The sequence below is a fragment of the Chaetodon auriga genome, chromosome 12 (genome assembly GCF_051107435.1).
Source record: "Chaetodon auriga isolate fChaAug3 chromosome 12, fChaAug3.hap1, whole genome shotgun sequence".
Classification (NCBI taxonomy): domain Eukaryota; kingdom Metazoa; phylum Chordata; class Actinopteri; order Chaetodontiformes; family Chaetodontidae; genus Chaetodon; species Chaetodon auriga.
Genome location: NC_135085.1, coordinates 7,653,096 through 7,678,090, shown reverse-complemented (window position 1 = coordinate 7,678,090; position 24,995 = coordinate 7,653,096). Strand labels below are relative to the sequence as shown.

Here is a 24,995-nt window from a genome sequence, read left to right as displayed (position 1 = left end):
AAAAGGGGAGGTGTGTTCAAATCTGGCCATTAGTTACAGCTGGATGGCAACACTCTGGGCTGTTGACCTCTGGCCATATTGTTCATAGTGCTGTTGTTGTTGAAACAATTTTCTGAATTTATCACATCCACTGTATGATCGCACTCAAACTGATCAGTTGTTGTCAGCCAATACGTACTGAGGACATTTGTAGTTTTTTATATATATATATGTACATATATATATAAATCAATGAGCTGTATTATTGCAGGGTAAACCATCTTCAGGGAAATAATACACACCAAGCTGAGATCATTTTCATGTTTTTCTCAGGGGCAGGCAGTCACATTCCTTTGGTCAGGTGTTGATGGTTTGATGGCAGAGAGCTCTCGCAAACAATGTGAAAACAATCTGTGTCACTCCAGCTGAGCTAGCAGTTGCTGTTTTTTTTTTTTTTTTTCTTCTTGGGCGTCATGGTCAGACCATGGCATGCTGTTTGGTTAGGGTCGCAGGCAGCAGGCAGGCTGTGTGGGCCTATTTGTTTTGTCAGCTACTGGGTTCAAAGCCTCCGTAAACTGGCTGGTTTGTTACAATGTTTGACTTTAGCACAGTAAATCTTATAGAGGTTCATTTAAGTCCCACAGGCAACTCAGAATCACTGTTAGGATACCACATCCTGGAGGCCTGTCAGGGAGCTACAACTGTGATAACAAAGTTTCCAACATCACTATAAATACACACACTATGAACATAACTATAAGTAGACACTCACATGCACACATACAAGCACGCACGCACGCACACACACACACACACACACACACACACACACACACACACACACACACACACACAGTGTTATCATTAAACTTGTTGCTGGCACTAGACACACTCTGCTTATTTTGGAACACATCTGAGGCCTACATTTACAAGTGTGTGTCAACAAATGTCAACTAGCAAAAGTGATACCATCTCAATATTATTTCATTCCAGTTATTATCTTATTGAGAACATTTTATAGATATTTCTGGTAGATATGATATTGGATTTATCTTATCTTTTCTATTGCAGATGACAAATATAGTCCACCACTGACAAAGGGGGCCATCCCACCAAGACAAACCAGAGACAGGATATCTACCTCCTCCTCATTGAGAGACAGATCAGCTCTCTATCTGTCAAGAGCAGCAGCTATCGACTCCACAGGAGACTCAACACAGCCAGTGAGTTCCTGACATGCCTCTCATTCCTCCCGACACACTGAGGTCAAGGGCTTCAAAAAGGAATGGCCGCTGTGGTCTGTCACAATTGGAGCGACTCAACATTTTACAATCTATTGTATACCTTAAATGTATAATGCATGTGTAGCACACTGCTGACATATACATTTACAGAAAATAGGCCAAATAAAGCGAAGTCAATCTAAATCACACTTTACTGTTCTGTCGATCAACAGGAATTCACTGCTACTCCAGGAACGAGGGCTAAAAGCAGTAAGACCAGTAAGGTACTGTGCAGTTTTCTTAGTATCTTATACTACGGTGTGTGAATGCTGTTAATATTATGTGCTGTGTAACTCACTCTTATTTTGCTTGTATGACCAAAGACACAGTTAACCTTTAACCTAGTGCTTGAGAAGCAACAAAATACTAATACATGACATTTGCATTTACATAAAAGACCTTCAATACTTTTTGTATGGTGCCATATTGTTTTCCCATGGCCTCAGCATTACAATCAACAAACACATACTATTGATGTATTTCAGGTTTGATGTCAATGTAATATTAATTTCTGCATAATCAGGCCACAGTATTCCTTGAAACAGTAAGGTGCAGTACCATCATCAGGAGAGGATCAGGTTTTTTGACTCGCTTTTGACTGACTCACCCAGAGCAGATCATGGTTAGCATTCCAGATTTCTCTTTAAACTGGAAAGTTCAAATCTCATAATGTATATTTTTTTAAAAAAAAAAGTACACTAATGACTGTTTGACCAAAAAACATGAACATCAATATGAATACCCAGTATTCTAAACTATTTTTTCTTTGGTTTTTAGTCCTGCAAATTTACTGTTTTGGTTCAGCTGCATCTTTCTCATCAGTGTTGTTTTCAAATGCAGGCAGTTCTTTCCAGCAAAGTCCACTGTGGCAAAGCATATAGCGACTAAAGAGCCAGATATTTTCCTCAGGAGTTGGTAGGGACCAAAAACAGAGCTAAAAGGACTTGCATTCATCAGGTCATCTGCTGCCCTAAGTGGCAAAAAAAAAAATCATTGCTGCTTTAATGCAAGTTTATATTTCCTGGTGTTTATGTACAGAAAAGAAGTAGGAAAGTAGTTATTATACAACTTAGTGTACTTACATTATAGACTAGGTGTCTATGTGATGTGTGCTTACTAACAGCTATGAAGTGTTTTAATAACCTTGGTGTGACAGAAGATGGTTTGCTGTGAAAAACATCAAGCGAGCATAGAGAAAGGTAAAGTATGGCTTCATTTGCTTAAATGCATGCCATTCTAACATTTATACATACTTAAACTAATACTGTTTTTGATCACTGAAACCTGACAATATTACTCCCATCTGTCTTTCATTTAAAGATGGCTGAAGCAGCCAGGAAAATCACAGTTTCACAATCATCTCTTGATGAAGACGATCTGCCTCCCCCCCCACCTCCTCCCGTACCACCTAGACCCCTTGACTATGAAGGGCCTTCAGAATTAAGTAGCCTCCCTCTCCCACCACCCAAAGAAACCTTCTCCACATTCTACCAGCAACGGCAGAGGAGTGAACTGAAGAGGCTATTTAAACACATCCACCCAGATCTCCGGGCAAGTCTTGATGATGCTGTGGATGATGAGATAATGAAGGCAGTGCAGTCAGAAAACACTCAGCCAGCTGATGCAGCTTATCAGGGTGAAGTGCAGTCCATGAGGTGGATCTTTGAGAACTGGACTCTGGACAATATTGGGGATCCTCATGCAACCAAGAAGCTGCTGTGTGAAGAGGAGTTGAAAGGTGGAGATGTCAGAGGCACCTCGTCTATGTTTGAGCATATTGACAGCACCCAACAAATGTCTGCTAAAAGACAGACTTCTGTCAGAGGGGATGTGAGAACATCAGTGTGGCTATTTGAGACACAGTCATTAGATTCTCTGAATGAGAAAAAAACAGAAGAAGGTGAACTGGTCGAAGCAGTGCTGAAAGAACCCATCCAGTCAGGAGATGTGAGAGGGGCTCGGCTGCTTTTTGAGTCTAAACCACTGAGTGACTTGGGACGCTGTAACTCGATAGAAGACCATAGCTTCCTAAAACTGAGATCTGAGCTTCAGGAGCAGAAAGGAGACATCCAGAAGACTGTAAAACTCTTCCAGGCAGAACCCTGCTGTGCCATCAGGGACAACAGTGGCAATATCCATGAGATTAAATCAATCTGCAGGGAGGAGATCAACAGCAGCAATATTAGCACTGCTCGCTGGCTTTTTGAAACCCAGCCTTTGGACCTGATAAATAAAGGAACTGATGGGGTGAAAATAATTCGGGGTATATCTCTGGAAGAGGGGCACAGAGGAGGAGTTGACCAAAAGAGGTGGATGTTTGAAACTCAATCATTTGACACAATACAAGAGGTTGTGGGTGTGGACAAGTTTGAAGGAACGGTGGCTGAATGTGCAGGAGAAGCCGATGTCATCAACAAGAGGAAACTCTTTGAGATGCAACCCTTGGCAGCACTAAAAGGAGACTCTGAAGAAAAGTCCTTGGAAAAGGAAGAAATTATTGGGGGAGATGTCAAGACTTCTCTGTGGCTATTTGAAACTCAGCCCATGGAGACCCTCAGTGATAGCTATGAAGTTGGCCATTTGAAGAAAGTTACCCTTTCAGCTGATGAACAAGGAGAAGTAAAAGACAAAAAACAAATATTTGAGAGCTGCAGTATTGATAAGAACACCTCATTCAGGAAACAAGAGATTGAAAAAGGTGATGTCAAGGGATTCAAACATCTGTTTGAAACAATTCCACTGAGCAAAATTGCTCATTCTGATGAGATTAATGAGAAGGAGACAGCTATTGCAACAGGAAACGTAAAAGGTAACAAAGAAATGTTTGAGACAACTCCTTTATATGCAATAAAGGACAGCTCTGGAAACCTCCATGAAGTCACAACAGTTAGCCGAGAAGAATTCATCAAAGGGAAGGTCCAAAACTACAAGTGGATGTTTGAGACCAAGCCTTTAGATGAGCTTGCAGAGGGAAAAGGAAATGTTGAGGTAATCAAAGGCATCACTAGACAGGAGGATAAAATGGGTGATGTCAAGATGGCAAAGTGGCTTTTTGAAACCCAGACGATAGATGGGATTCATTCCAAGTTCAACCAGTCAGAGCACAACACTTCTGCAGAAGAGGAGCCTCATAAAGGTGACGTCAAGACCTGTAAATGGTTATTTGAGACACAACCAATGGACATTTTGTATGACAAAGCAGAAAAAGTCAATGATAAAGAAGCCATTGACAACACCAATGTCAAATCCATTACTTGGCTTTTTGAATCACAACCTCTGGACAGCTTCAAAGATGGCAAAGAGTACAATTTGAAGTTATGCAGCACCATACAGGATTCTGTCAAGTCAGAAGTTGCTGTTCAAACAGTCAAGCATCTTTTTGAGACAGAAACCTTGGACAGAATAAGAAAGGATGCAAATTCTGAACATAATGTAAGATGTGTCAGCCAGGTCAACTTTCAGTCTGGAGATGTCTCACGTGTTAAAGAACTTTTTGAATCCCAGTCCCTTGATGAAATAGGATCAGAAATTGCGACACCAGCAGCTGATGAACAGAGCCAAGATGAACACATCGAAAAAGGTTCAGTACATACATTTACTTGGATGTTTGAGAACTGTCCCATGAACCTGATCAATAAGGACAACAATGATGCAAACATTCAGAAAGTCAGTGGTGCCAACAGTGGTGATGTACGGAACAAAAAGTTTATATTTGAAACCTCCTCACTGGACAAAATCCAGGAGCAACCCCTTGAAGAGAAGGTACACTCTGAGGAACAGCCTGTGAGCAATGTTGACGTGAAGTCAAGCACAATGATGTTCGAGTCCCTGCCACTATATGCTATCAGAGACAAAGAAGGCCAGTTTCATGAAGTTACAACTGTGAAAAAAGAGGAAGTAATGAGTGGTGATGTAAGAGGAGCAAGGTGGATGTTTGAGACGAAACCCCTTGATGCCATCAAGGCAGAGAATGAAGTTTATGTGATCCGAGCTGTTACCCAAGAAGACGTCAAGAAAGGAGATGTCAAATCAGCAAGATGGAAGTTTGAGACCCAACCTTTGGACTCCCTTACCAGCCGAGATGAGCCCTCTGTCAGAGTCATTGAAGACTTAGGAAATAGTAGTGTGCAGCTCAATAAACAGATATTTGAATCTGAGCAGTCATGCAACAAGTTTGTGCGAATGGTAAGTGTCACTGATGTCCAGCATGGTGATGTCAGGACCTCCACCTGGCTCTTTGAGAATCAAACCATCGACAGTCTGAAAGGGGAACCTCAGGAGCAAAGTCCACTAAAAACAGTCCACAGAGAAGATAACCAGAAAGGAGATGTCAAACGCTGCACTTGGCTATTTGAATCACAACCCCTGGACAAAATCAAGGAATCTGAGGATACCTCAGTGCAAGAAACTGAGGAGAAGATACCCAAAGCTGATGTGAAGTGCACTACCTGGCTCTTTGAGACCACTCCACTGGACAAAATCACTGCCAACAGTGTTGCAGACACCCTGTCCTATCTGTATCAAATGACTTTTGTTCACTCAAGCGGCATCATAATAGAAGCAAATGAGAGTACAAATGTTAACATGGCAAAATATCTGTTTGAAAGCAACAAAGGCGTGCAAATCCAAAAAGAAGAGGTTGTTGGGGGTAACATCAGGAACATCATGTTACAGCTTTTACTCAGACCAACCCTAAAGCCCCAAGTTATCCTTCTTAGAGAAGTGGATATGGGAAAAGTGAATACCACAGTAGTAGAACTTCCAGTCTACCAGTCTGCCACGACTATCAGCCTTGAGAAGGATCAAAGAATACAAAACATTGTCCAGATGATTGATGACTTGCTTGTTCAAGACAAGGAGTTGAAAAAAGGACTCATAATGCAAGAGACTGGAGATGGACAAGCTGAGATGTCAGTTTATTCACTCATCTGCAATTCTGAAACCAAAACTGAGAGGCATGTTACAGAGAAGGGAGATGTAAAGTCTACGATTGGAAATCTGTTAGCTACTGCCAGTAATCAGAGGACTCCAGCATTTTATCGAGTGGATGAAAATGAAAAGGGAAATGTGAATTTGTACAAAAGCTGCATTGAGAAAGGAGATCTGCACTATCTGAAAAGTCTTCACACTGAGGCATCAGGAGATGAGGTTGATCACAGCCTTCTGGCTGAGGAACACATTGATGTAGTTCAAGGGGATGTGAAGGAAGCAAAGAGAAGTCTCTGTCAGCAAAAAGATCATGTAGAGCGAACCATTTGTGATGTTTTGCCAGGGGATGTGAAGAACACCAAAAAGGTTTTTTCATCTGAGTGCTCTTTCAGTGTTGACAACTGTGTTCAAAAGGAAGACATAATCCCTGGTGATGTCTTATCAGCAAAGCAACAACTTGCAGTACAGCCACCTATCATAGTAGAAAAAGAGGACATTGTGGCTGGGGACATCAAGGCCACAATGTTGTCATTAGAACGTGCAAAACAACAGAGCATGTGTGTGGAGCGAGAGGTCATTAAACCTGGAACTATCTATGACATGGACTTGTCAGCTCAAGGTCCTGAAATAGAGGGAAGCCAATCACAAAAAGAGGTCATTATATCAGGAGATGTGAAAGGAGCTAAAAAGTCCCTTGAAATGGCTAAGCAGCAAAGCATGCATGTGGAGCGTGAGGTCATTACCCCTGGAAAAATATACAACCTGAATGTCACAACACAAGAGGAAAGCTCCTCAGCAGTGGCGCAATCTACATGTTCATCTTCCTCCAGATGTCAGCAAATCAAGACTTATCCAAAGGTCAGTGATGCAGACAAAGATCTGGAGAGCCATGTTTCCTTTGAGGCTTGTCAACAAAGTGCAGTTATAGTCAGTAATTGTGCTCCAGAATCACTGCCACCTTTTGTAAATGTTGAGTGTAATGGTCAGACAACAGAAGATGAGACAGATGAAGTTATCAGAGGAGATGTGAAGGCAGCTATTAGGTCTCTGCAGAGTGCAGCAACAGAGCAGAAGCTTGTAGATAAAGAAGATATTGTAAAAGGTAATGTCCAATTGGCTCTGCAATCTCTTGAGAAGTCTAGTGTAAATGTATCCAAAGGAGACTACAAAGCTGCTATGATATACAGAAATTCAGGGAGGGCTTGTTCAGGGAGGAGCAAGACTGTTCACAAGCAGTGTGTTGTGGTGTCTATGCCTCCATCTGACACAAAATTGTCTCCTTCAATTTCAGTAACCTGTGAAGGACAACCACCCATTACAACACAGAATTCAACACCCAACCCTGTAGTAAATGGAAACTCTAAATCATCCTCCTCGGAGAGTGTAACTGCTCCACCTCCACTCTCTCAAAGGACAAGTGAGAAAATGCAGAAGCCAGCCTTACTGCCAAAGCCACAATGGACAAAATCAGTAGTTGTGGAGGAACCAACTGTGGTTCCCGAAGTTGCTTGCCCCATTAAAGACAACATAAAAAGTGCAGCAATTCCTCAGAAACAAAACAAACTGTTTCCTATGCCAGATAAACTACAAGAAACAAGTAAAGAGACCTTGCATGAAACATACCACCAAAACTGTGATGAAGCAGTTAAAGAATCAAATCAAACAATTGAATGTCTGCCAATGAACTCACAGGTTGAGGAAATTAAGAAGACAAAGAAAACAACGCCACTTACAGGAAGTAAATCAGACTGCCAAGTCATGATGTCACACAACACTGAAGTGGAAATGGAGAAAAATTTAATACAGAAAATCAATGCAGCTGAGGAGATACAAATGTGCATGAAGAATTATGCAGAAGATGGTAAACGTGAAATGAATACAAGCTTACAGGCGGCTCTACAGACCTTTGAAAGGAAGGAAAGAGAAACTCTGGACAAGCGAGCCCCTTTGTTGTCCAAGAAGGTGAAAGTAATAAATGATAATGTTAGTGAGTGTGAACAAACACAACCACACAAGTCACATCCCAATAAACAACACAACTCTGATGACACACAGCAAACATCAAAGACCAAAACTCCGGTTGACGCATGCCTTATACAGCAAAATGAAATGCAAGCCAAACTTGAGGAAAAAGTTGTTTTAAGAGAGAAGAAAGTAAAGGAGACGGCTGATGAAAGACGGCAAAGGCTTTCTATCCACAAGGAGGAGATCATGAAAGGAAATGTGAAAGCTGCAATGGAAATCTTTGAAAATTTGAGAAAACGAGAGGAACTCAAAGGAATCCTGTCTCAAGTGCAAGAGATAGAGGGAGAGACCAGCGGTGCAGATGTTAGCTCCTTGAAGACATTATATGACAATGTCCCTGCTTGGATGGAAACACCATCCAAGAATACAAATCAAAGTAAAATGGAGGAAAAGAAAGTTGAAATAGAGATACAGGACGATGATCTAGAAAGCATCTCCTCAGTTGAGACTGCATTTGAAGATCTGGAAAAGGCAAGCAAGGAAATAATAAATCTGAAGGAACAAACATTAGCAAAACTTCTTGACATTGAAGAGGCAATTAAAAAGGCTTTGTACTCCGTCTCCAATCTGAAATCCGAGGCTGACATCGCAGGGTTGTCAGGACTATTTGATGAATCTTTAAAATCTGAGCAAAACGTTCAACCTGCCAACAACATCCGGAAGATAAGTATTGTGTCAAGCAAGGCCAACTCAGGTCAAACCAAAGATCCATCTGATGTGAATACGCAAACGGTTTCACATTCAAGTCCTTCTAAACAAGAAGTGCCCAGACAATTGCGCACGAAACCACTCATCAGACAGTCGTCTTCCCAGTCTTCCCCGTCATTTATCTCCATTCACTCAGCTGCCAGAAGGCCTGCTGAACAACCAAAGTCACCCATGTCAACATTTAAGCCAAAAACAGAAAGCAATCCTCAAAGTTGCCATGATGCAAATAGCGATCTGGAACAGGAGTCTGTTGCCTCTGAGTCCTCAAAAAATTGTAAAAGTCCTGCACAACGCAAGGTCAGCGTGCTCGAGGTGAAAACTGTCCCAGAGCAACCAGCAGGAATAATTGGCACTAAGACTGTCAGTGAAACATACGAAGAGACTGACGGCTTTGGCAATGTGTTTGTTTCTTCTGTGACTTCAACATTTGTCACCAAACAGTCTGACAGTAAATCATCTGCACTGTTTGAAGTAGTTGGGAGTCCAGCTAGATATGAAGTCATGACATCCCCATTAATTCGAAGATCTGGTCGTCCTTTTGAAGATAATGCGCCAAGCAACGCCAAGGAGGAAGGGACGGTGTTTGTAACATTTAGCCAACCAAAGGAAAAGCACTAGAAATGCCACAGAGTGCATTCCCCACTTCTCCAAGTTGTTTATTTATTACAATATGTTTTCATGAAAAGAGTTTGTTAGTCATAAAATTGGTCTTATGAAATCATGAAAATGTTGACTTTTAATTTTAAAAAAATTGTCTTATAGATTTTATACTGTCACCAAATGATTAAACGTTAAGTTCTGTTATTAAATCTTAGCATATTGTGCAAATTGTGAAATAAATAACAGTTTAAAATATGTAATTGTAAAAAGGGATTTTTGTTCTTTTATTGTTTTTATCGTTTCACTGTTCTATTATTTTACAAATTTTGAAACCGAAAGTAAGTTGAATATTGAAAATGATCATGGAACAACCACAGATGTTGCCCTTACAGTACGTGTGCAACAGGCATGTTAGCTCACAATCACAGGATTTTCAAAATGTTCAAGCAATAGCGAGAAATTATCTTTAAAGGTATAGTTTTGGGAAATATACTCATTTGCTTTTTGACAGAAAGTTAGATGATACGACTGTTATGTCTGTCCACTAAATGCATGCTAGCAGACAGAAGCTATTTTACGGGGGGATACGGACTATTTCTTGCCTGCAAACAGATGTTAGGCAACAAGCGGAGACACAAGGAAGTTTGTATTTCCGAAAAAATGTCTTATCATTCCCGCCTTTCAAGTCCGTTATTGAAAGAAATATTGTTAAAATGTGGACAGAAATATCTTCCACCCAATGATAGCTGCCAGTGTGTATTTTCAAGATTCTGGATGCACAACAGGTCATATATTCCATGATTGTAATAGGTAACTGTAAGGAATTCACACTCTTACATGAAATGTCTCTGCATTTCGTTACTGTTGATGCAGTTTTGGTCACACGTCATCTCTATTTTACCCCGCAGCTGTCGCTTGGACCTCTGGGCTACAAGTTTCACTGTAGCTAATGTTATTTCAAAAGTCCTCTCTTTCTGGCTCCTTACATTAGTTGATTTGATTGTCCACATTCAAATGTTTAACATACAGTAAAATCTTTGTTACCTTAAACTTAATTTGTTTTATCATCATAGTTTCAGTTACCAGCCAAGGAAATGTGTTCTGCCTGTCTGACACCTGTCTATCCAATGGAAAAAATATTGGCCAATAAACTTGTCCTGCACAACAACTGTTTCTGCTGTAAACACTGTAAGAAGAAGCTCAGGTGAGATACTTTTCACAGTATGATAAAAATGACTCAAATCAACAATTATACAGTAACAAAGATATTCGCACTAATCAATACAATGATTTTTGACATGAAATGAATATATGGACATTACTAAGCAAAAAAAAAAAAAAAAATGTTAGAATGTTAGAGAGGATTTTATAAATGACATTATGATTGCAAATCTCCAATGCATTGAAATCATTCACAGCATCTGATCTGGCACAAATAATTATTGGACAATATAAAAATTAAACCATATGTTCACAATATTTGTTTTATGTTACTTTATTGCAGCATACACAGCTATTCATCTCTTTACGGAGAGTTCTACTGCATTTCTCACTACCAACAGCTTTTTAAAAGGAAGGGGAATTATGACGAAGGATTTGGGCACAAGCAACATAAAGACCAGTGGCTTCAGAAAAACAAAGGCCAAGATGAACCAGATGCTGTGTCCACTCCCAAAATAACAAAAAGCAACTTAAACAAACCTGATAGCCCCAGAGAGTCCTCTTCTGGTGTGTTTGTTATGAAGTCGTCTGCAAGGGAGCTGGGGTATAACAGCGATGCTAATGTAAAGGGCAAACTAAGAATTAGCTGGCCACCAGAGAAGAAGACTACTGGGGTTAATACAGTGCAGCCGACACATGTGAAAAATACGATTTTTGTCACTGGCAAAACATCTAATACAAGCTTTTCAGACAAAAGCCAATTACAGATCAACCATGGTGGAGAAATGAAAGATAAAGTGAGAAAATTGTCAAGCTCCTTTGTTTCAGAGGTAAAGGAACAATCTAAGACAACACGTTATAACTCATCTGAGAAGTTCCCCTCAAAGGAAACAAAAACCAGGAGTGATCCACCCAAATCAGGGCATTTACAGGACAGCATCTCTCCAACAGCGCACAAGTTTTCTTTGCCCCCCGTAGTAAAGAGTAAAACTGTCACAAACGAGATGTCTGAACAGACAAATGTGGCATCCACCTCGAAAACAAACAAAACTCCAATATCTAACAGGCTGGAGGCTTATCTAGACAAAACTAGGAAGTCTGTACAGTTTGCTCAAAATATTGATGCTGGCCAGTATCACCTGTCATCTCAACTGACCATAGGAGCTAAAGCTGAAGAGCAGAGTATACAGTGTTCAGACCAAACGGAACAGAGCAAACTGAACAAATCCAAGAATTTAAAAGATGTCAGTGACAAAAATAATGTTGACCATTTGCTATCTGAAGTACACAGCAAAGAACAAAGTTTTGAAATCCCTCAATATAAATGCCATGGAAAAATGAGCAATATGCTGAACCAAGAGTCTGATGGACAGGTGGAGAGCAGAGTTGTAGACAAGGTTGAGGACTCACTTGATACTCAAAGTTTTAATTCAACTGAAGAAGCTGTGAAACACCAAGAGCCATCTGAGATATTGCATGTCATTTCAAAAGACCTGTGTGAATCAAAAAACTCAAGAACCCTTCACAGTCCTACAGAAGACACGCGCAGAGACGAGACAAGTTTTGAAAGGAATGAAAATCAGTTAGAAAAGATTGAATCAGCCAACGAGCAAGAAAATGGTGGTAGTCAGAGGAAGCCTGTTGCAAGAACAAATTCTCTGAAGGGTTCTGTAAAACAGGCTGAAAAGACAAAGGTCAAACTGGGATCCTGGTCCAAAGGAAAGAGTCCTTTGTCAAAGCTCTTCACATCAGGTGCAAATGACAAAACAAACAAAACCGAAAAAGATACCAAGAAACTAGATGCCAAACCTAATGCTGGACTCTTAGGAGGACTGTTTCAGTCGTCCTTGGAGAAGGCTGAGGACACAGCGAAATCAGCTGTGCAAGATGAAATAAATGACAAAACACAGGCTGATGACAAAAAGATAGAGGAGGTAAATGAAGCAGTTACAGAAGAGATGCAAAAGGAAGGCAACATATCTCAAGTAGCACCTCAGGAACAAGAAGCTGGTGAGCACACAAAGGATACGTCACATTCTGCTGAGCCCAGCACCCCAGAGAGTAACAAAACCAAGGCTGGAGAAACATCCACAGAGCCAGCCGACGCAATCAACACTTCAACAAGTGAAGCGCCATGTTACCAAACAAGTCTAGACCAAACAGATGCAAATCCAACTGGTGATCAAGAATCAAATTTACAAAGCAGTGAGGCTACAGGCCTGTCTGTGACAGATCCTCCCATTACTGTGCAATCAGTGTCTCAGGAGTCTCAGGAGTCAGTCTGTCATTTACTAGCAGAGGAACTGGATGATGAAGTTTTGAGAGCTCCATTTAATGATGATACCTTTGGGGACAGTGTCAGTTCACCCCCTGTTGATACTTTGGCCAATCAGATCAACACTGATGAACCTGTTCAAAAGCCAAATGAACTGCTTGATGCACCAGGTGTAGGAGGAAGAGAAGTGTGCAGCGAAGCACTTCCTGATCTCAACCACGAAATTCTTCAAGATTCCTCAAATCCTTTTGGTCAGCCTGACTCTCAGGAAATCTTTGTGAACACCCCCAGTGATATATTTACGTCTTCTTTGAGTGACACAGCTTTGTCTGAAGCTGCTTCTGCTGATGCTTCTAGTCTGTTTGACTCTCAGCCAACACCAAATGAGAATGAAGTGATGCTTAGCATGACGGATCAACTCATTGTCCCAGACCCAGCACTTGTAAACCAAAATGAGGATAAAACCTCAAATCCTCTTGGTGCAAGTAGCCAGACAATAGAGCAGGATACTGACTTTGACATATTCAACTCAAATGACCTTCTGTTCACTCAGCCACCTACTGTCAATGCTTCTGATCAAAGAGGAGCTGATGCTTCCACAAACCAACCATCTGCTTTCACCAATGACTTCTTTGGAGTTAGTGACATCTCAGACATTGCAGGTGTGTTTACAGGGCTGCCATCCACCCCAGGCACTTCTGACTCACTGAATAATTTCCTGGGTTCAGATGCATCTTCTACTGCAACTCCTTCAGCTCAAACAGATCTTTTTGCTGATGTCATCTTTGCATCAGAACCACAGTTGCTGTCAGTGTCTGAGCCAAGTAATGTAAATGTTTTTGTGGACAACAACAACAGCACTGAGCAAACAGCAGGAAATACTGTCACAAGTAATAGCTGGATGGATGATTTACTTGGATAATAGCAGGACTGTGTTTTCACAAAGTTGGAATATATGAAAAATAATAAAGACATCACAGTAAGATGTGTTTAAAAAGCACTTAAATGGATGTACTACTTAACATTTAATTACTTAACAATAACACAACTAAAATTGTTTTCATTTAGCATTGCATTTTTCTCAGAAGTATGAATCACAATCTGCAACATTAATGCAATTTCAAATGTCTGCAGTGAATACAGTATGTGTTTTCCCATTACAGCTTCAAAATTAATGTATTTCATGACATGACATAATTCTAATCAACATAAAGAGAAGCAGGGGATGTAATTTTTGCTGAATAAATGTATATTTTTAAGTGATTTTGAATGAATAAATAGAGAATAAACTCAGGGAGTTAAGAGTCATAACTAGGTGTGTTTTAACTGTTAAATGTCTGTATACAGTCTAGACAATAAAATTCTCAATATTCTGATATGAAAATTCCTTCTTTGACATGTACTGATTGATAATTACTCTGTAATAAAATTGCAACTTTAAGCACTGAGGCATGTTGTTTGATGACCCCTTGAATAAATGTAAACACCAGACAACATTTGGTGATTTTATCTTGAACTCCAGGGCAGGCCATTATTTCACGAGGCTCTAAAAGCAATAGTTTGACATTTTTGGAAATGTGCTTGCTTTCTTGCAAAGAGTTTGGGTGCTCTCACACCTGACCTGTTTGGTTTGGTTAAAGGGAACCCTGGTGCAGACCAAACAACCACATCGAGACCAGTCCCAAGTGGACTCTGGTATGTTTAGTTTGTGTAAAAGCAAATCGCATTGTATTGTTTTATAATAAATATGTTATTTTTAATGTGGTGTCACTAGCTAAATCACTATCAAAAATACATCTGCTGCATTAAAATGAACATGTTTACAGCCTCGTTCAAAAAATGGTTTTGGTCTCTAAAGATAATTGAAACATTCATGATGGTGTACAGGGGCTGTAAAGGGGATGAATTTTTATATAACTCAATGCTTTATATTTAGACTTCATGTTATGCATAATTATGCGCATGGTCACATTGAGTGACAGCAAGATGCAAGGTTTCAGCAGTCAGGCTTCATTCGGCCCACCTCAGCTCCACTCATGCTCCACCTCTTTGTCCACATCTGCATTAGCTGGGAGTTTGGTGGAGTCAGACACTGACAAGATGGTGACCGCTGTCACTGAGCTTCACAACGGCTCGCTAGGAACCTTTGGGTGACGTCACAGAGACCACCTCCATGTTTTATACAGTCTATGGTACCCACTCTATGTGCATGCTACCACCAGCAGCCTCTGCCCTTAGCATGCAGACTGCAGGCAGAGGAAGCCTACAGGAAGCCTAGCTCTGTCCAAAGGTCACAAAATTCACCCACCAGCACCTCTAAAGCTCACAAATGAACACATTTTATCTCATTTGCAGCACATTGCAAGAGATGTACCTGAGATTTTACACTAATTAAATAAATATACAATAAAATAAATCTTGTGGAAAGGTAAGATTCTAGACCAGAGGCAGTGGTCCTTGCAGCTGGAGGTGAAGTGAGGCTGATCTGGTAAGCAGCTTGACTCCAGACAACACCACTTGCTCCAAGAACAAACAGCTTTGGGTGCTGAAGCGAAGGAGATGGACAAAGATCTGGGGCCAGAGTGCTTCAAGGGGTGTTACCATGGACTCTTATGCCGTCCCTCCAAAGCAGTAAGCTCAGATTGAGGTAGGGAGGGAATTCTATCCACTTACTCCTGGATCAGTGCAAATGACACGCAAGTATTTAAGTGGCAGCCATTATAAGAGCTGGTAAAATTGTCTAAATCAGTATTTCTCAATTCTGGTCCTCGGGGACCCCTGCCCTGCATGTTTTAGATGTTTCCTGCTCCAACACACCTGATTCAAATGAGTGGCTCATTATCAAGCCATTGCAGGGCTTGATGACAAGCCAGAGGGCTCCAGCAGGAGGAAACATAGAGCTGTTGAGCCACATTAAGCGCCACCTCACTTCCTCCCTCCAGTCATTGTACAATTTATTTGAGCAAAGTTTGCGCATCTGGATCCTTCATTCAGATTCTCCCCTTCTCAGGTATGAGTCCCTCAGAGTAGCCCAGCAAACTTTATGAGGATGGGGATGTTGTGTCCCCGGTCAAAAATGGTTCTTGTCCGACTCTTACAATGTGGCTATGAGGCGGATGGTCAGATAGTGACATTTGCATGTCTAATAATGTTCCTGTCAGATCCTCTCTTACAAAACAGGAAGAAACTATTGATAATTTTAATGTTATGAAAAAAGCAGAGGCATGTGTCTTTATTTCTTTAATACAACATTTGATTTAATTTATTTGGTTTTGAAATCGCTGCCATCAGACAGTCATTACATGAACATCTAAGTATAATAACTAGTATTACTCAACACCCATTTTTTGAATATGAAAAACATGTTTATGTCATGTTGTTGTTATAATATAGTGAAAAAAATCATGATTCCAATATATCAATTTTGTTCCAGGTCTAGAGGACATTGCTAAGACATTATAAACATCCAGTTCTGACTGGGACATTAACTGGATCATTGGGACTGATTTTGAAGTGGATATTGGCATCAGGGTGGGATGTAATAATGTAATAGTGATCACAGAGGTGCTGCACGATTGATTTTATGTGCATATCAGGATTATCTTGTAAATAATTTTATTGTTAAAACATTTAAAAGACATTCAGTTCAGACAGAACATTGGTTAGACAATTTCTGGACATGTAGCGTATTAAGTTGATAATCTGGACACAAAGGATGTTTAAAGCTGCTGAATACACATTATTTATATTAACTTCAACAGAATACAACCGTGATCCAAAAAAGTCAGGACACTGTGTAAAACATGAATACAATCATGTGTTCACAAAGTAGTGAACCTCTCTCCTTCCTTGCTTGTGAATGACTGAGCCTTTCCAGGATGCCCCTTTCATACCTAATCATGATTCTATCACCTGTTACCAATGGACCTGTTTACCTGTGGAATGTTCCAAACAGGTGTTTTTGGAGCATTCCTCTACTTTCCCAGTCTTAAGTTGCTCCTGTCCCAACTTGTTTGAAATGTGTTGCTGCATCAAATTCAGAATAAGCAAATAGTTACAAAAAACATTGAATCTGATGGGGTAAAACATTAATTACATTATCTTGTATATTGTTCTGTTTTCAACTGAGTAAATGTCAAAAAGGATCAGCGAGCTGTCACATTTTGTTTCGTTTATGTTCTACACAGCATCACAACCTTTTTAGGATCAGGGTTTTAGGTAAATAGGCCTGTTTATTATTCATATAAAATAATAAATGGTTATTTGGAGAACAGTCTGTTCGTGTATTTTTAAGTAATGAAGTTGAGTACCTGATGATGATTAAGCTAGGTACATTAACCTTCTGAAATGCTAACTGCACTGTCTATGGAATAGTGGTACCTTGTATCTATGGAAATACTATATACCTGGTACTGTAACGTGTAGGCAATTATTTATGTTGCTAAAATGTCTGCATAACTGAGTGAGTGTACTGTACAATCTAAGTATGAGCTGCAACATGCGATCAGTATATTACAAGTCTTTAAAGGCAAATATAGAAAATATGTGTACAAAACATGTATATATGGCTCTAAATCATTACAACTGTTTCAGGTCTGTTGGCAAGGTATGATGTAAGTCGGTGGTTCCCACTCTTTTTGGATTGTTGCCCCGTAAAAATTTAGCAATATCTCCTTATGACCTTATGAAAAGTGATGACTGATGTATTGTTTGAAACCAATTCATATTGAATTAAAAAAAAACAAAAAAAACATAACATAAACAATCAGGCACATGTCTAAAATTCTGTTAATTTCAGGTCTTCTCTTCTTGTGGAAACACCATCTCTGAAAGACAAAGGACAGATGAGAGATATCAAGGGAGGAAGTGGTGAAAATTGAGAGATATCAACTTGTCCAACAACATATAAAATGAAGCAACACATTTGCCCACCTGTTGGTTTCGGCCTCATCAGCTGAGTCAGGAAGCTCTTTTCTCCTGGTCTCAGGAAGCAGAAAGCCGAGGGCTCCACAGACCAGTGTAAGGCTGCTGAAGACTGTGGTGGGTATGGACCAGTGGTATATGGCCAAGATGTTGAGCAGTGGAGCCAGTAATGCACCTGTTTTTGCTGACATGACTCCTAAAGCTGTGGCCGTTTGTCTGAAAGATGGATGTTATAACAGTTAACACTTCCCCATATAGGTCAAATAGCACATTTGCTTTTAACCTTTCATAACTTGTTGCCAGTATGCTAAGACACTGAACACCTGAGTAGGTTAATAAATTTATGGACATCGTTTTTTTAAATACATCTCATTAGCCTGACACCTACCTAGCAGATGTTGGAAACAGCTCCTGTAGAAATACAGCACATACAGAGCCAGCCCAGATCAGGAAAAAACGTGCTGCAACAACTAAACACAAGAGAGCAGTGGCATGTCCTGAAAACAAAACAAAACAAAACAAAACAATTAGCCTTGATAAACAGGAAAAGAACATGAAACTGTCATTTCGCTAACCAAACCAAATGGTTTACCTTGGAGAACAGCTAATATAAGTACGCAGAAGAGTCCTCCAGTCAGATGTGTTGAAATGAACAAAATCCTTCTCCCAACAACCTCCAACAGCCACATGGAGAGTAAATTTGCCGGTATTTCAGCAGCGCCAAACATGAGCTGTGTCACAAAGATATCCATGCCCAAGTTTGCCATGTTCAAGTACAGGCAGTAGTAGCAAAGATTCAATGAAAACCTTAAAAACAAGAAGAGCACATTATAGAACATCTACAACAGATGTACACTGATTTTTAAACAGCTGCTCAGTTGTTCTAGATTTGTGATTGATGTGTGAGGCAGCAGGAGATGGACCCAAATGTTGATAGTCGAGGCAGAAGGAACACTTCAATGATTTAATGATCAGTTGAATATGCATATAAGCATGCAGGCAGACACAGGTAACTTAACAGATGGGAAGTGCAGGGATGAGTCACTTGAAAGCAAAGCAACATGGCAACAAAGGAATTACAATGATCTGTCTACTGACTGAGGAAAAGGGACTGATATTTGTGTCCCAGGGCTTATGAGGAAATGAGGTGCACGTGGGGAGATGGACGGTGAGGCTCAGGAGAGGGGAATGAGGTGTTTGTCCAAGGGTATCTGGTAGACAGTAGGTTTTTTGTCCAATATGAAGGAGGCTTTAATATCTACCTAACACCCACTAACATCTGGCTTTTGTCCTCGGTGGGGTACAATTGGAAATTACTCCCAGGTCAAATGACTCTGTCATCATGCATAATTATTGGCTGCAGGTCCACAGTGGTGGAAACATGACACCAAGGAGGATACAAAATTTTTGGCCAGCAGCAAAAGACTGTCCAGAACCCAGACAGGAGGCCTACAGTGAAACCCAAACCACTCTGGAGGTCAGGCAGGAGGCTGGAAGTGTAGGTGGGAGCACTCTGGAGGTTGGCAACGAGGCTGGAGGTTGAGAATGGGATCTGGCAGCTGGAAGCCAGCAATAGAGCAGCAGGACTGGAGGCTGGCGACAGGGAGATGTGCAGGTGAGCCAGTGGAGGACATTGCTGCTGCTCTGCAGGAACAGGAGGTTTCTGCTGCATGGGCATGGAAGACTGTCGCAGCTAAAGAGTGGGTCTTGGCTGATTTGCGGAGCAGGATCTTCACTGTGCTGGGCAGCAGTGAGAATGAGGAGCTGGGCAGCTGAGAGGAGCAACTGTTCCTTCTGGAAACATAGCAGAAAGTGGCTCCAGGGTAGAATCAGGCAGGGAACTGACTGTTCTGCTGTGGTAGCAAATTGGTGAACTGGCTGGAGGCAAGCAGTCTGGAGGCTGTCATACTTTAGAGCAAGGTCTAGCAGAAAAACTCAGGAAGAGGAACAGGCCAAGCTAGCTGGAGGCTAGCATGCTGGATGCTAGCTGGCTGGGATGCAGGGGTGTTAAAATGTCCGTGACCCATCCACATATGGAGTTCCTTAACCAACACTCTCTCTTGTGCCAAAGACATAGCTGCCTCCCTGTGTGCCTCATAAGAGACTTTCCTCCAAAAATCTTGTCACTATAGAAGGTCAGAAATCAGATACAGCATCTGCTGGGTAGAGATGATTGGTAGAGTCACTCTGTGCAGAGCAGGTGGACCCAATTGCAGGAGACAGCAGGCAGACAGGATCAAATGTAGTAAATTTAAGAGAAACTGAGACACACAGACAGGTAAACTGAGTAGATGACTCAATAAAGACTGAACTGAAAAGTGAGGGGATGAGGTACAGTTAGAGAGGTGGACGGAGAAGCTCAGGTGGGGGAATGAAGTGATGAAACTGGAGAAGAGGAAAGAGGCTAATTGGTTGGGATCAACACTACAAACAGTGCAGGGCTTACAAGATTAATGCAAAGTACGTGTGGGGAGAAAGTGTGCAGGAAAATGCAGGCTGAGGAGGAGCACAGGAACACAGGAGGGAAACAGTGCGAACACACAACAAAAACCCAGAAAACAACAAACCAGACAGGACTGTGACAGTGTGCTACCATAAAATGACCATGAATCATAGGTTACAATACTAGCGATCAGTATTAATACAGAACTGTTAATTCATCATGTCAACTTACCATGCCAATGCAACAATGAAGAAATATCTGGTCAGTAGAGGTGATCTAAAAATTGCTTTTATACCTCCTTTGTTCACATTTTCTTTGACTGCAATCTGTGGCAGAAACATTAAGAGATAAAATAATCTGTTATTAATCCCACAGCACAGAAATTTGCAATGTTACGAGCAAAGGAGATAGCACACAACATAACAATAAGTAAACAATAGAATTAGTAAAACCAGGCAATGGTTGAAATCACATTATTGCACATAGGAAATATGGATATTGCACAGTTTAGTACACACTGATATCACAGTGATTAGTGATTAGCAATTCAATTAATAAATAAGCAATGAAATATAGATCCAAGTGAATCAGTATTCACTGACTTGAGCATGGATGACCACATTTTCATTGTGGAACTTTCAAAAGAGGTTGAGAAACACTTTAATAAAGGACCCAATGTTGGTGACTCTACCAGCTCATCAACAAGCTCTTCAGGGGGTCCCTTGGAAGGATTGTCCGAAGGGAAATTTCACCAGTGATCTCATTTGGTGTCAGTTACTATACATGTGTCAGAGAAAATCTAATAGAAAATACATGCTTAAATGCTACATGTGGCAGATTTACGCCTTCGTACATTTTTCAGCAGAGACTCTGGCACAGTGTGTTTGTTGATGGCTGCTGCCTTGACAATCAACTGTTTAGCCTCTTCTGTCCGTCCTCTGCTTAACAACCATCTGGCTGACTCTGGAATAAACCTGATAGAGACAAAGAAAGTGACACATTAAATAGTTCATCATTTACAAATAAACCAAAGAAGGGCTGTTAAAAAGTTAATGCATACCAGATGTAGATAGCAGGCAACAGAAGTATGGCAGCTGCAATTAGCTGAGCCAGTCTCCAGTCTCGGATGAGGTATATCACACCAGAGAGGATGCACTGTCCAACTCCACCAAATATCTGACAAACACATGCTCCCCATGATCGTTTGGACACTCCGACCCATTCAGTGGCTGCAATGAAGGAAACATACAATATACACTTTTATTTTTTAAATAACTCTTAGCCTGTTGGTTTACATTTTCAGATGGTATGTTTCCACTTTTGACATCACAAGAGCTAAGACGAACTTATGTGTTTGGTAAATGTTATGCTATTTTCTGTTGTTCAAGTCCAATAAAGACCAGGTCAAAGCCATGCTAAACTCTGATAGCATCCAGGTTTCCACACGGTTGACATGCCAGTCATGCCTCTAAAATGAAACATTATCTTGTTTCATTAATCTCAAGAGTCAGTAAACTTCAGAAATTGAACAAGTGCTCATACAAAACAATCTAAACAATGTCAACTTGGCCTCTAAGAAACTTTGATGGACATTTTTCGCCAGTTACATTTCATAGACTGAATAAAAATGAATTGCCGATTATAACCAATGATGAAAACAGTCAACAGTTGCTACCCTGTCCTACATACGTAAGCTCAGTATACATACCCAGTATAACACAGTTGGTGAGAAATCCTCCAGCTCCAATTCCCACCAGGAACTGCGCTACTAAATATAAGTAGACATTGGGGCATAGCGCTACTGATAGACCAAATATGAGACATATAAGAAGTGGAATTTGAGTTGCTCGTTTGCGACCAAATCTGAAACAGAAAGAGATGAACAAAATGATTCAGTTGACTATCATTCAAGAACAGTTGATGATAAACACACTAAATTAAGAGAGCAGCTGGTTATGTGACAAGTAATGAAGAGATTGACAGAAAGAGCAATCATGAGCTTGATGACTTATGATTTGCTTAAACTGGGAAATGTTTGTCTTTAATGCTGCATTTACACAGATTCTGACAGATGGTAGATTTTATATCATTTTAGAGGATGAGAGCAGAAGAGTAAAATTAGGTGAGGTGGACAGACAATACTGTAATGGTATGGTTTGACCTCATGGGAACTTTAAATGTTCAGTTAACTTTACAAGAAATACTGGTGGAATGGCGCTGTAGTTTTAAGATAATGTTGAAAAGGTCACTTTCACAGTATTTAATTAAACATGTGTTTTTAAACAAAGTTTTGTGTCAGAGTTTTCTTGGTGGTGAAAAAGTACTCAGATCTTTTATTTCAGTAAAAGTTGCAATGCCACAGCATGAAAATAAATGAAGGTCCTACATTCAAAATCTAACTTGAGTCTTGAGTGTAGTTCATTTAACTTGACTGTAAATGTACTTACTTCCATTTGACCACTGGTTATTCAAAGTCTTGACACTAAGATTTTCATTTTTACTACAGATGTACTTCTGGGCCAGATATTGGTTATTAGTCTCCTTGATTACTGATTATCAATATTGGTTTGTCCAAACAAAAAACCACATCAGTTGACCCCTACTTTATACATCTGATCCTATACAAGCTATACAAATATGATTGACTGACTTGACCATAACTCATGAAATATACTTACGATTCAGCAAAAGGTCCAAATATCAGGGAACCAACAAGAATACCAGCCATTAACAGTGCCTGTATCACTTTCACGAAGTTGGCCTTGTCACAAACTAGATTGAACTGTTAAAAAGAATTACAAATTGTATTGAAATATTTCATGAAGGTAATTGAATGAACAAAAAAAGCCTGCTAGTCTACAGTCTTTACTTACATCAGTGACTATGGTAGTTTTATATAGCATGTTGTAGTACACCCATCCATTCTGGCACCCCATGGTCTCATTGAGTCCGTACTCCCTGATGGCACTGATGTCCCAGTCCACAGGGACAAACATCCGACACCTGCTGAAGGTCCCATCCTCCTCCCGGGGCACCGTCAGGTTCAGCTGCTCATCTGTGGTCAGGTTAGAGTGAGCCTGAAGGATCCAGTCTGTGTTACAGTGTCGCTCTGGATCTGCCTCAATAAAAAGCAGGCTTGCTAACAGAAAAGACTGACAGATATTTGGTAAAGCAAGTGCAAACAGATTAAGCTGCTGGAATAATCCAAATTCTCCAATGCTCCTCAGGATCTCTCCAAAATCAGCCATGTCAATGTTGGTTGATTGGTTGATGTCGATTTTGTGTTTAAAAAAGATTGCACCTTAGGTTTAAATATTAACCATTTGTTTCATCCATTGACATTTAACTTAATTGTGTAATATTTTGATATAGAGATGACTGGTCAATATCTGTCAGTTAGAATGTCACTGTGACATTTTGTCTCCTAGCCAGCACTTTTGCTCTCACTTGCAAAAGTATTCCACCCTCTTTACCCTCCTAAGACCCAACTCTTGCATGGGATGCATTTTTAATTTCTCTTTGCTATTTGGGCTGATTGGGACCTGATTAATGTGTAAAAACAAAGAATTATCTTCTTACATGATGTAGTTTCTGAGAAAAATGATGTCCACATATGAGGACATTTTTTTTAAATTTGGAGAGCAAAATTTAGTATTGTGGTCTAAACAACCCAAAATGTGATGTCCACATGTTTGGACGCCAGGACCTAGGATGTTAACGATATCAGATTTGTTTAAATTGCAAATGATACATACGTACATGATACATACAAAGATTTTTCTGTTCTGTATTTTCATTGCAAACCCATATAAGTAAGTAAATAAGTAATTCTTCAACGGTAAAATGAATTATTTTTCAACAGACCTTTTTAAGGAAAAATGCTGCTTGCGTAAGTATTCAACCCCTACACATTAACACTTGGTAGAGCCATGTAGATAGATAGATAGATAGATAGATAGATAGATAGATAGATAGATAGATAGATACTTTATTCATCCACAAGGGAAATTCACATGTTGCTACAATGACAGCTTTAGTCATTTGGGTTATCAACTTTGCACACTATTTTGGAGTGTTTTTGCCACATTCTTTGAAGCATGTTTGTTCCAGGTTCTTCACATTGGTTGAATGACATTTGTCTACCACAAGTGCCACAGATTCTCAAACTGACATCTGCACTTTGGCCACTGCAAAACAAAAAGTTAATGTTCAACCACCTGTATTGCTCTGGTCTTGTGGTTGGAGTTGTTGTCCTGCTTAAAGGTGAACTTCCTCTGAAGCTACAGTTTTGTAGCATGCTAAACAGGTTCTCTTGTAGTGTCTCCCTGTATTTTGTCCTTCAGTTCTAACAAAATGCCCATTCCCTGCTGAGAAAAGGTATCCCCAGAGTATTGTTACCACCACCCTACTCCAATGTGGGCATGGTGTTTGTTGCACATGCAGCTTTTAATTTTTGTTTTGTTTGTCTTGGTTTGGTCAATTCAGTTCAGTCTGTTTAAGTTAAAATAGCCTGAGTTAAGTTCTGTTTAGTTGACCTCTTTTATGGGCCCAGAACTTTTATTTATTGATTTTTATTTTTTTTTTTGTCCAAACAAATCTGTTTTTGTTAAAATCCACATGGACTCCTCATGCCTGTCTGCTTGGTCCCTCACAGTCATGTTCACACCCA

General features: G+C 40.3%; 2 protein-coding genes across 2 annotated transcripts; one reads left to right on the top strand and one right to left on the bottom strand.

Moving 5' to 3' along the window:
- The first annotated feature begins 1,056 nt into the window (after nt 1-1,056).
- On the top strand, nt 1,057-7,559 carry xirp1 (xin actin binding repeat containing 1). The gene is made up of 4 exons (XM_076744166.1): nt 1,057-1,202; nt 1,436-1,486; nt 2,583-7,049; nt 7,483-7,559. The coding sequence occupies exons 3-4, from the start codon at nt 2,583-2,585 to the stop codon at nt 7,483-7,485; spliced, it is 4,470 nt and encodes a 1,489-aa protein (XP_076600281.1). The 5' UTR covers nt 1,057-1,202; nt 1,436-1,486; the 3' UTR covers nt 7,486-7,559.
- Nucleotides 7,560-17,737: 10,178 nt separating this feature from the next.
- LOC143329224 (solute carrier family 22 member 13-like) lies at nt 17,738-23,574 on the bottom strand. Its single transcript, XM_076745030.1, has 10 exons — nt 23,200-23,574; nt 23,005-23,108; nt 22,035-22,189; nt 21,387-21,555; nt 21,180-21,300; nt 20,558-20,652; nt 18,476-18,690; nt 18,272-18,380; nt 17,893-18,099; nt 17,738-17,786 (listed from the first exon to the last, which is right to left on the bottom strand). Exons 1-10 carry the CDS (start codon nt 23,572-23,574, stop codon nt 17,738-17,740), a joined length of 1,599 nt encoding a protein of 532 aa, XP_076601145.1.
- Between the last annotated feature and the right edge of the window lie 1,421 nt (nt 23,575-24,995).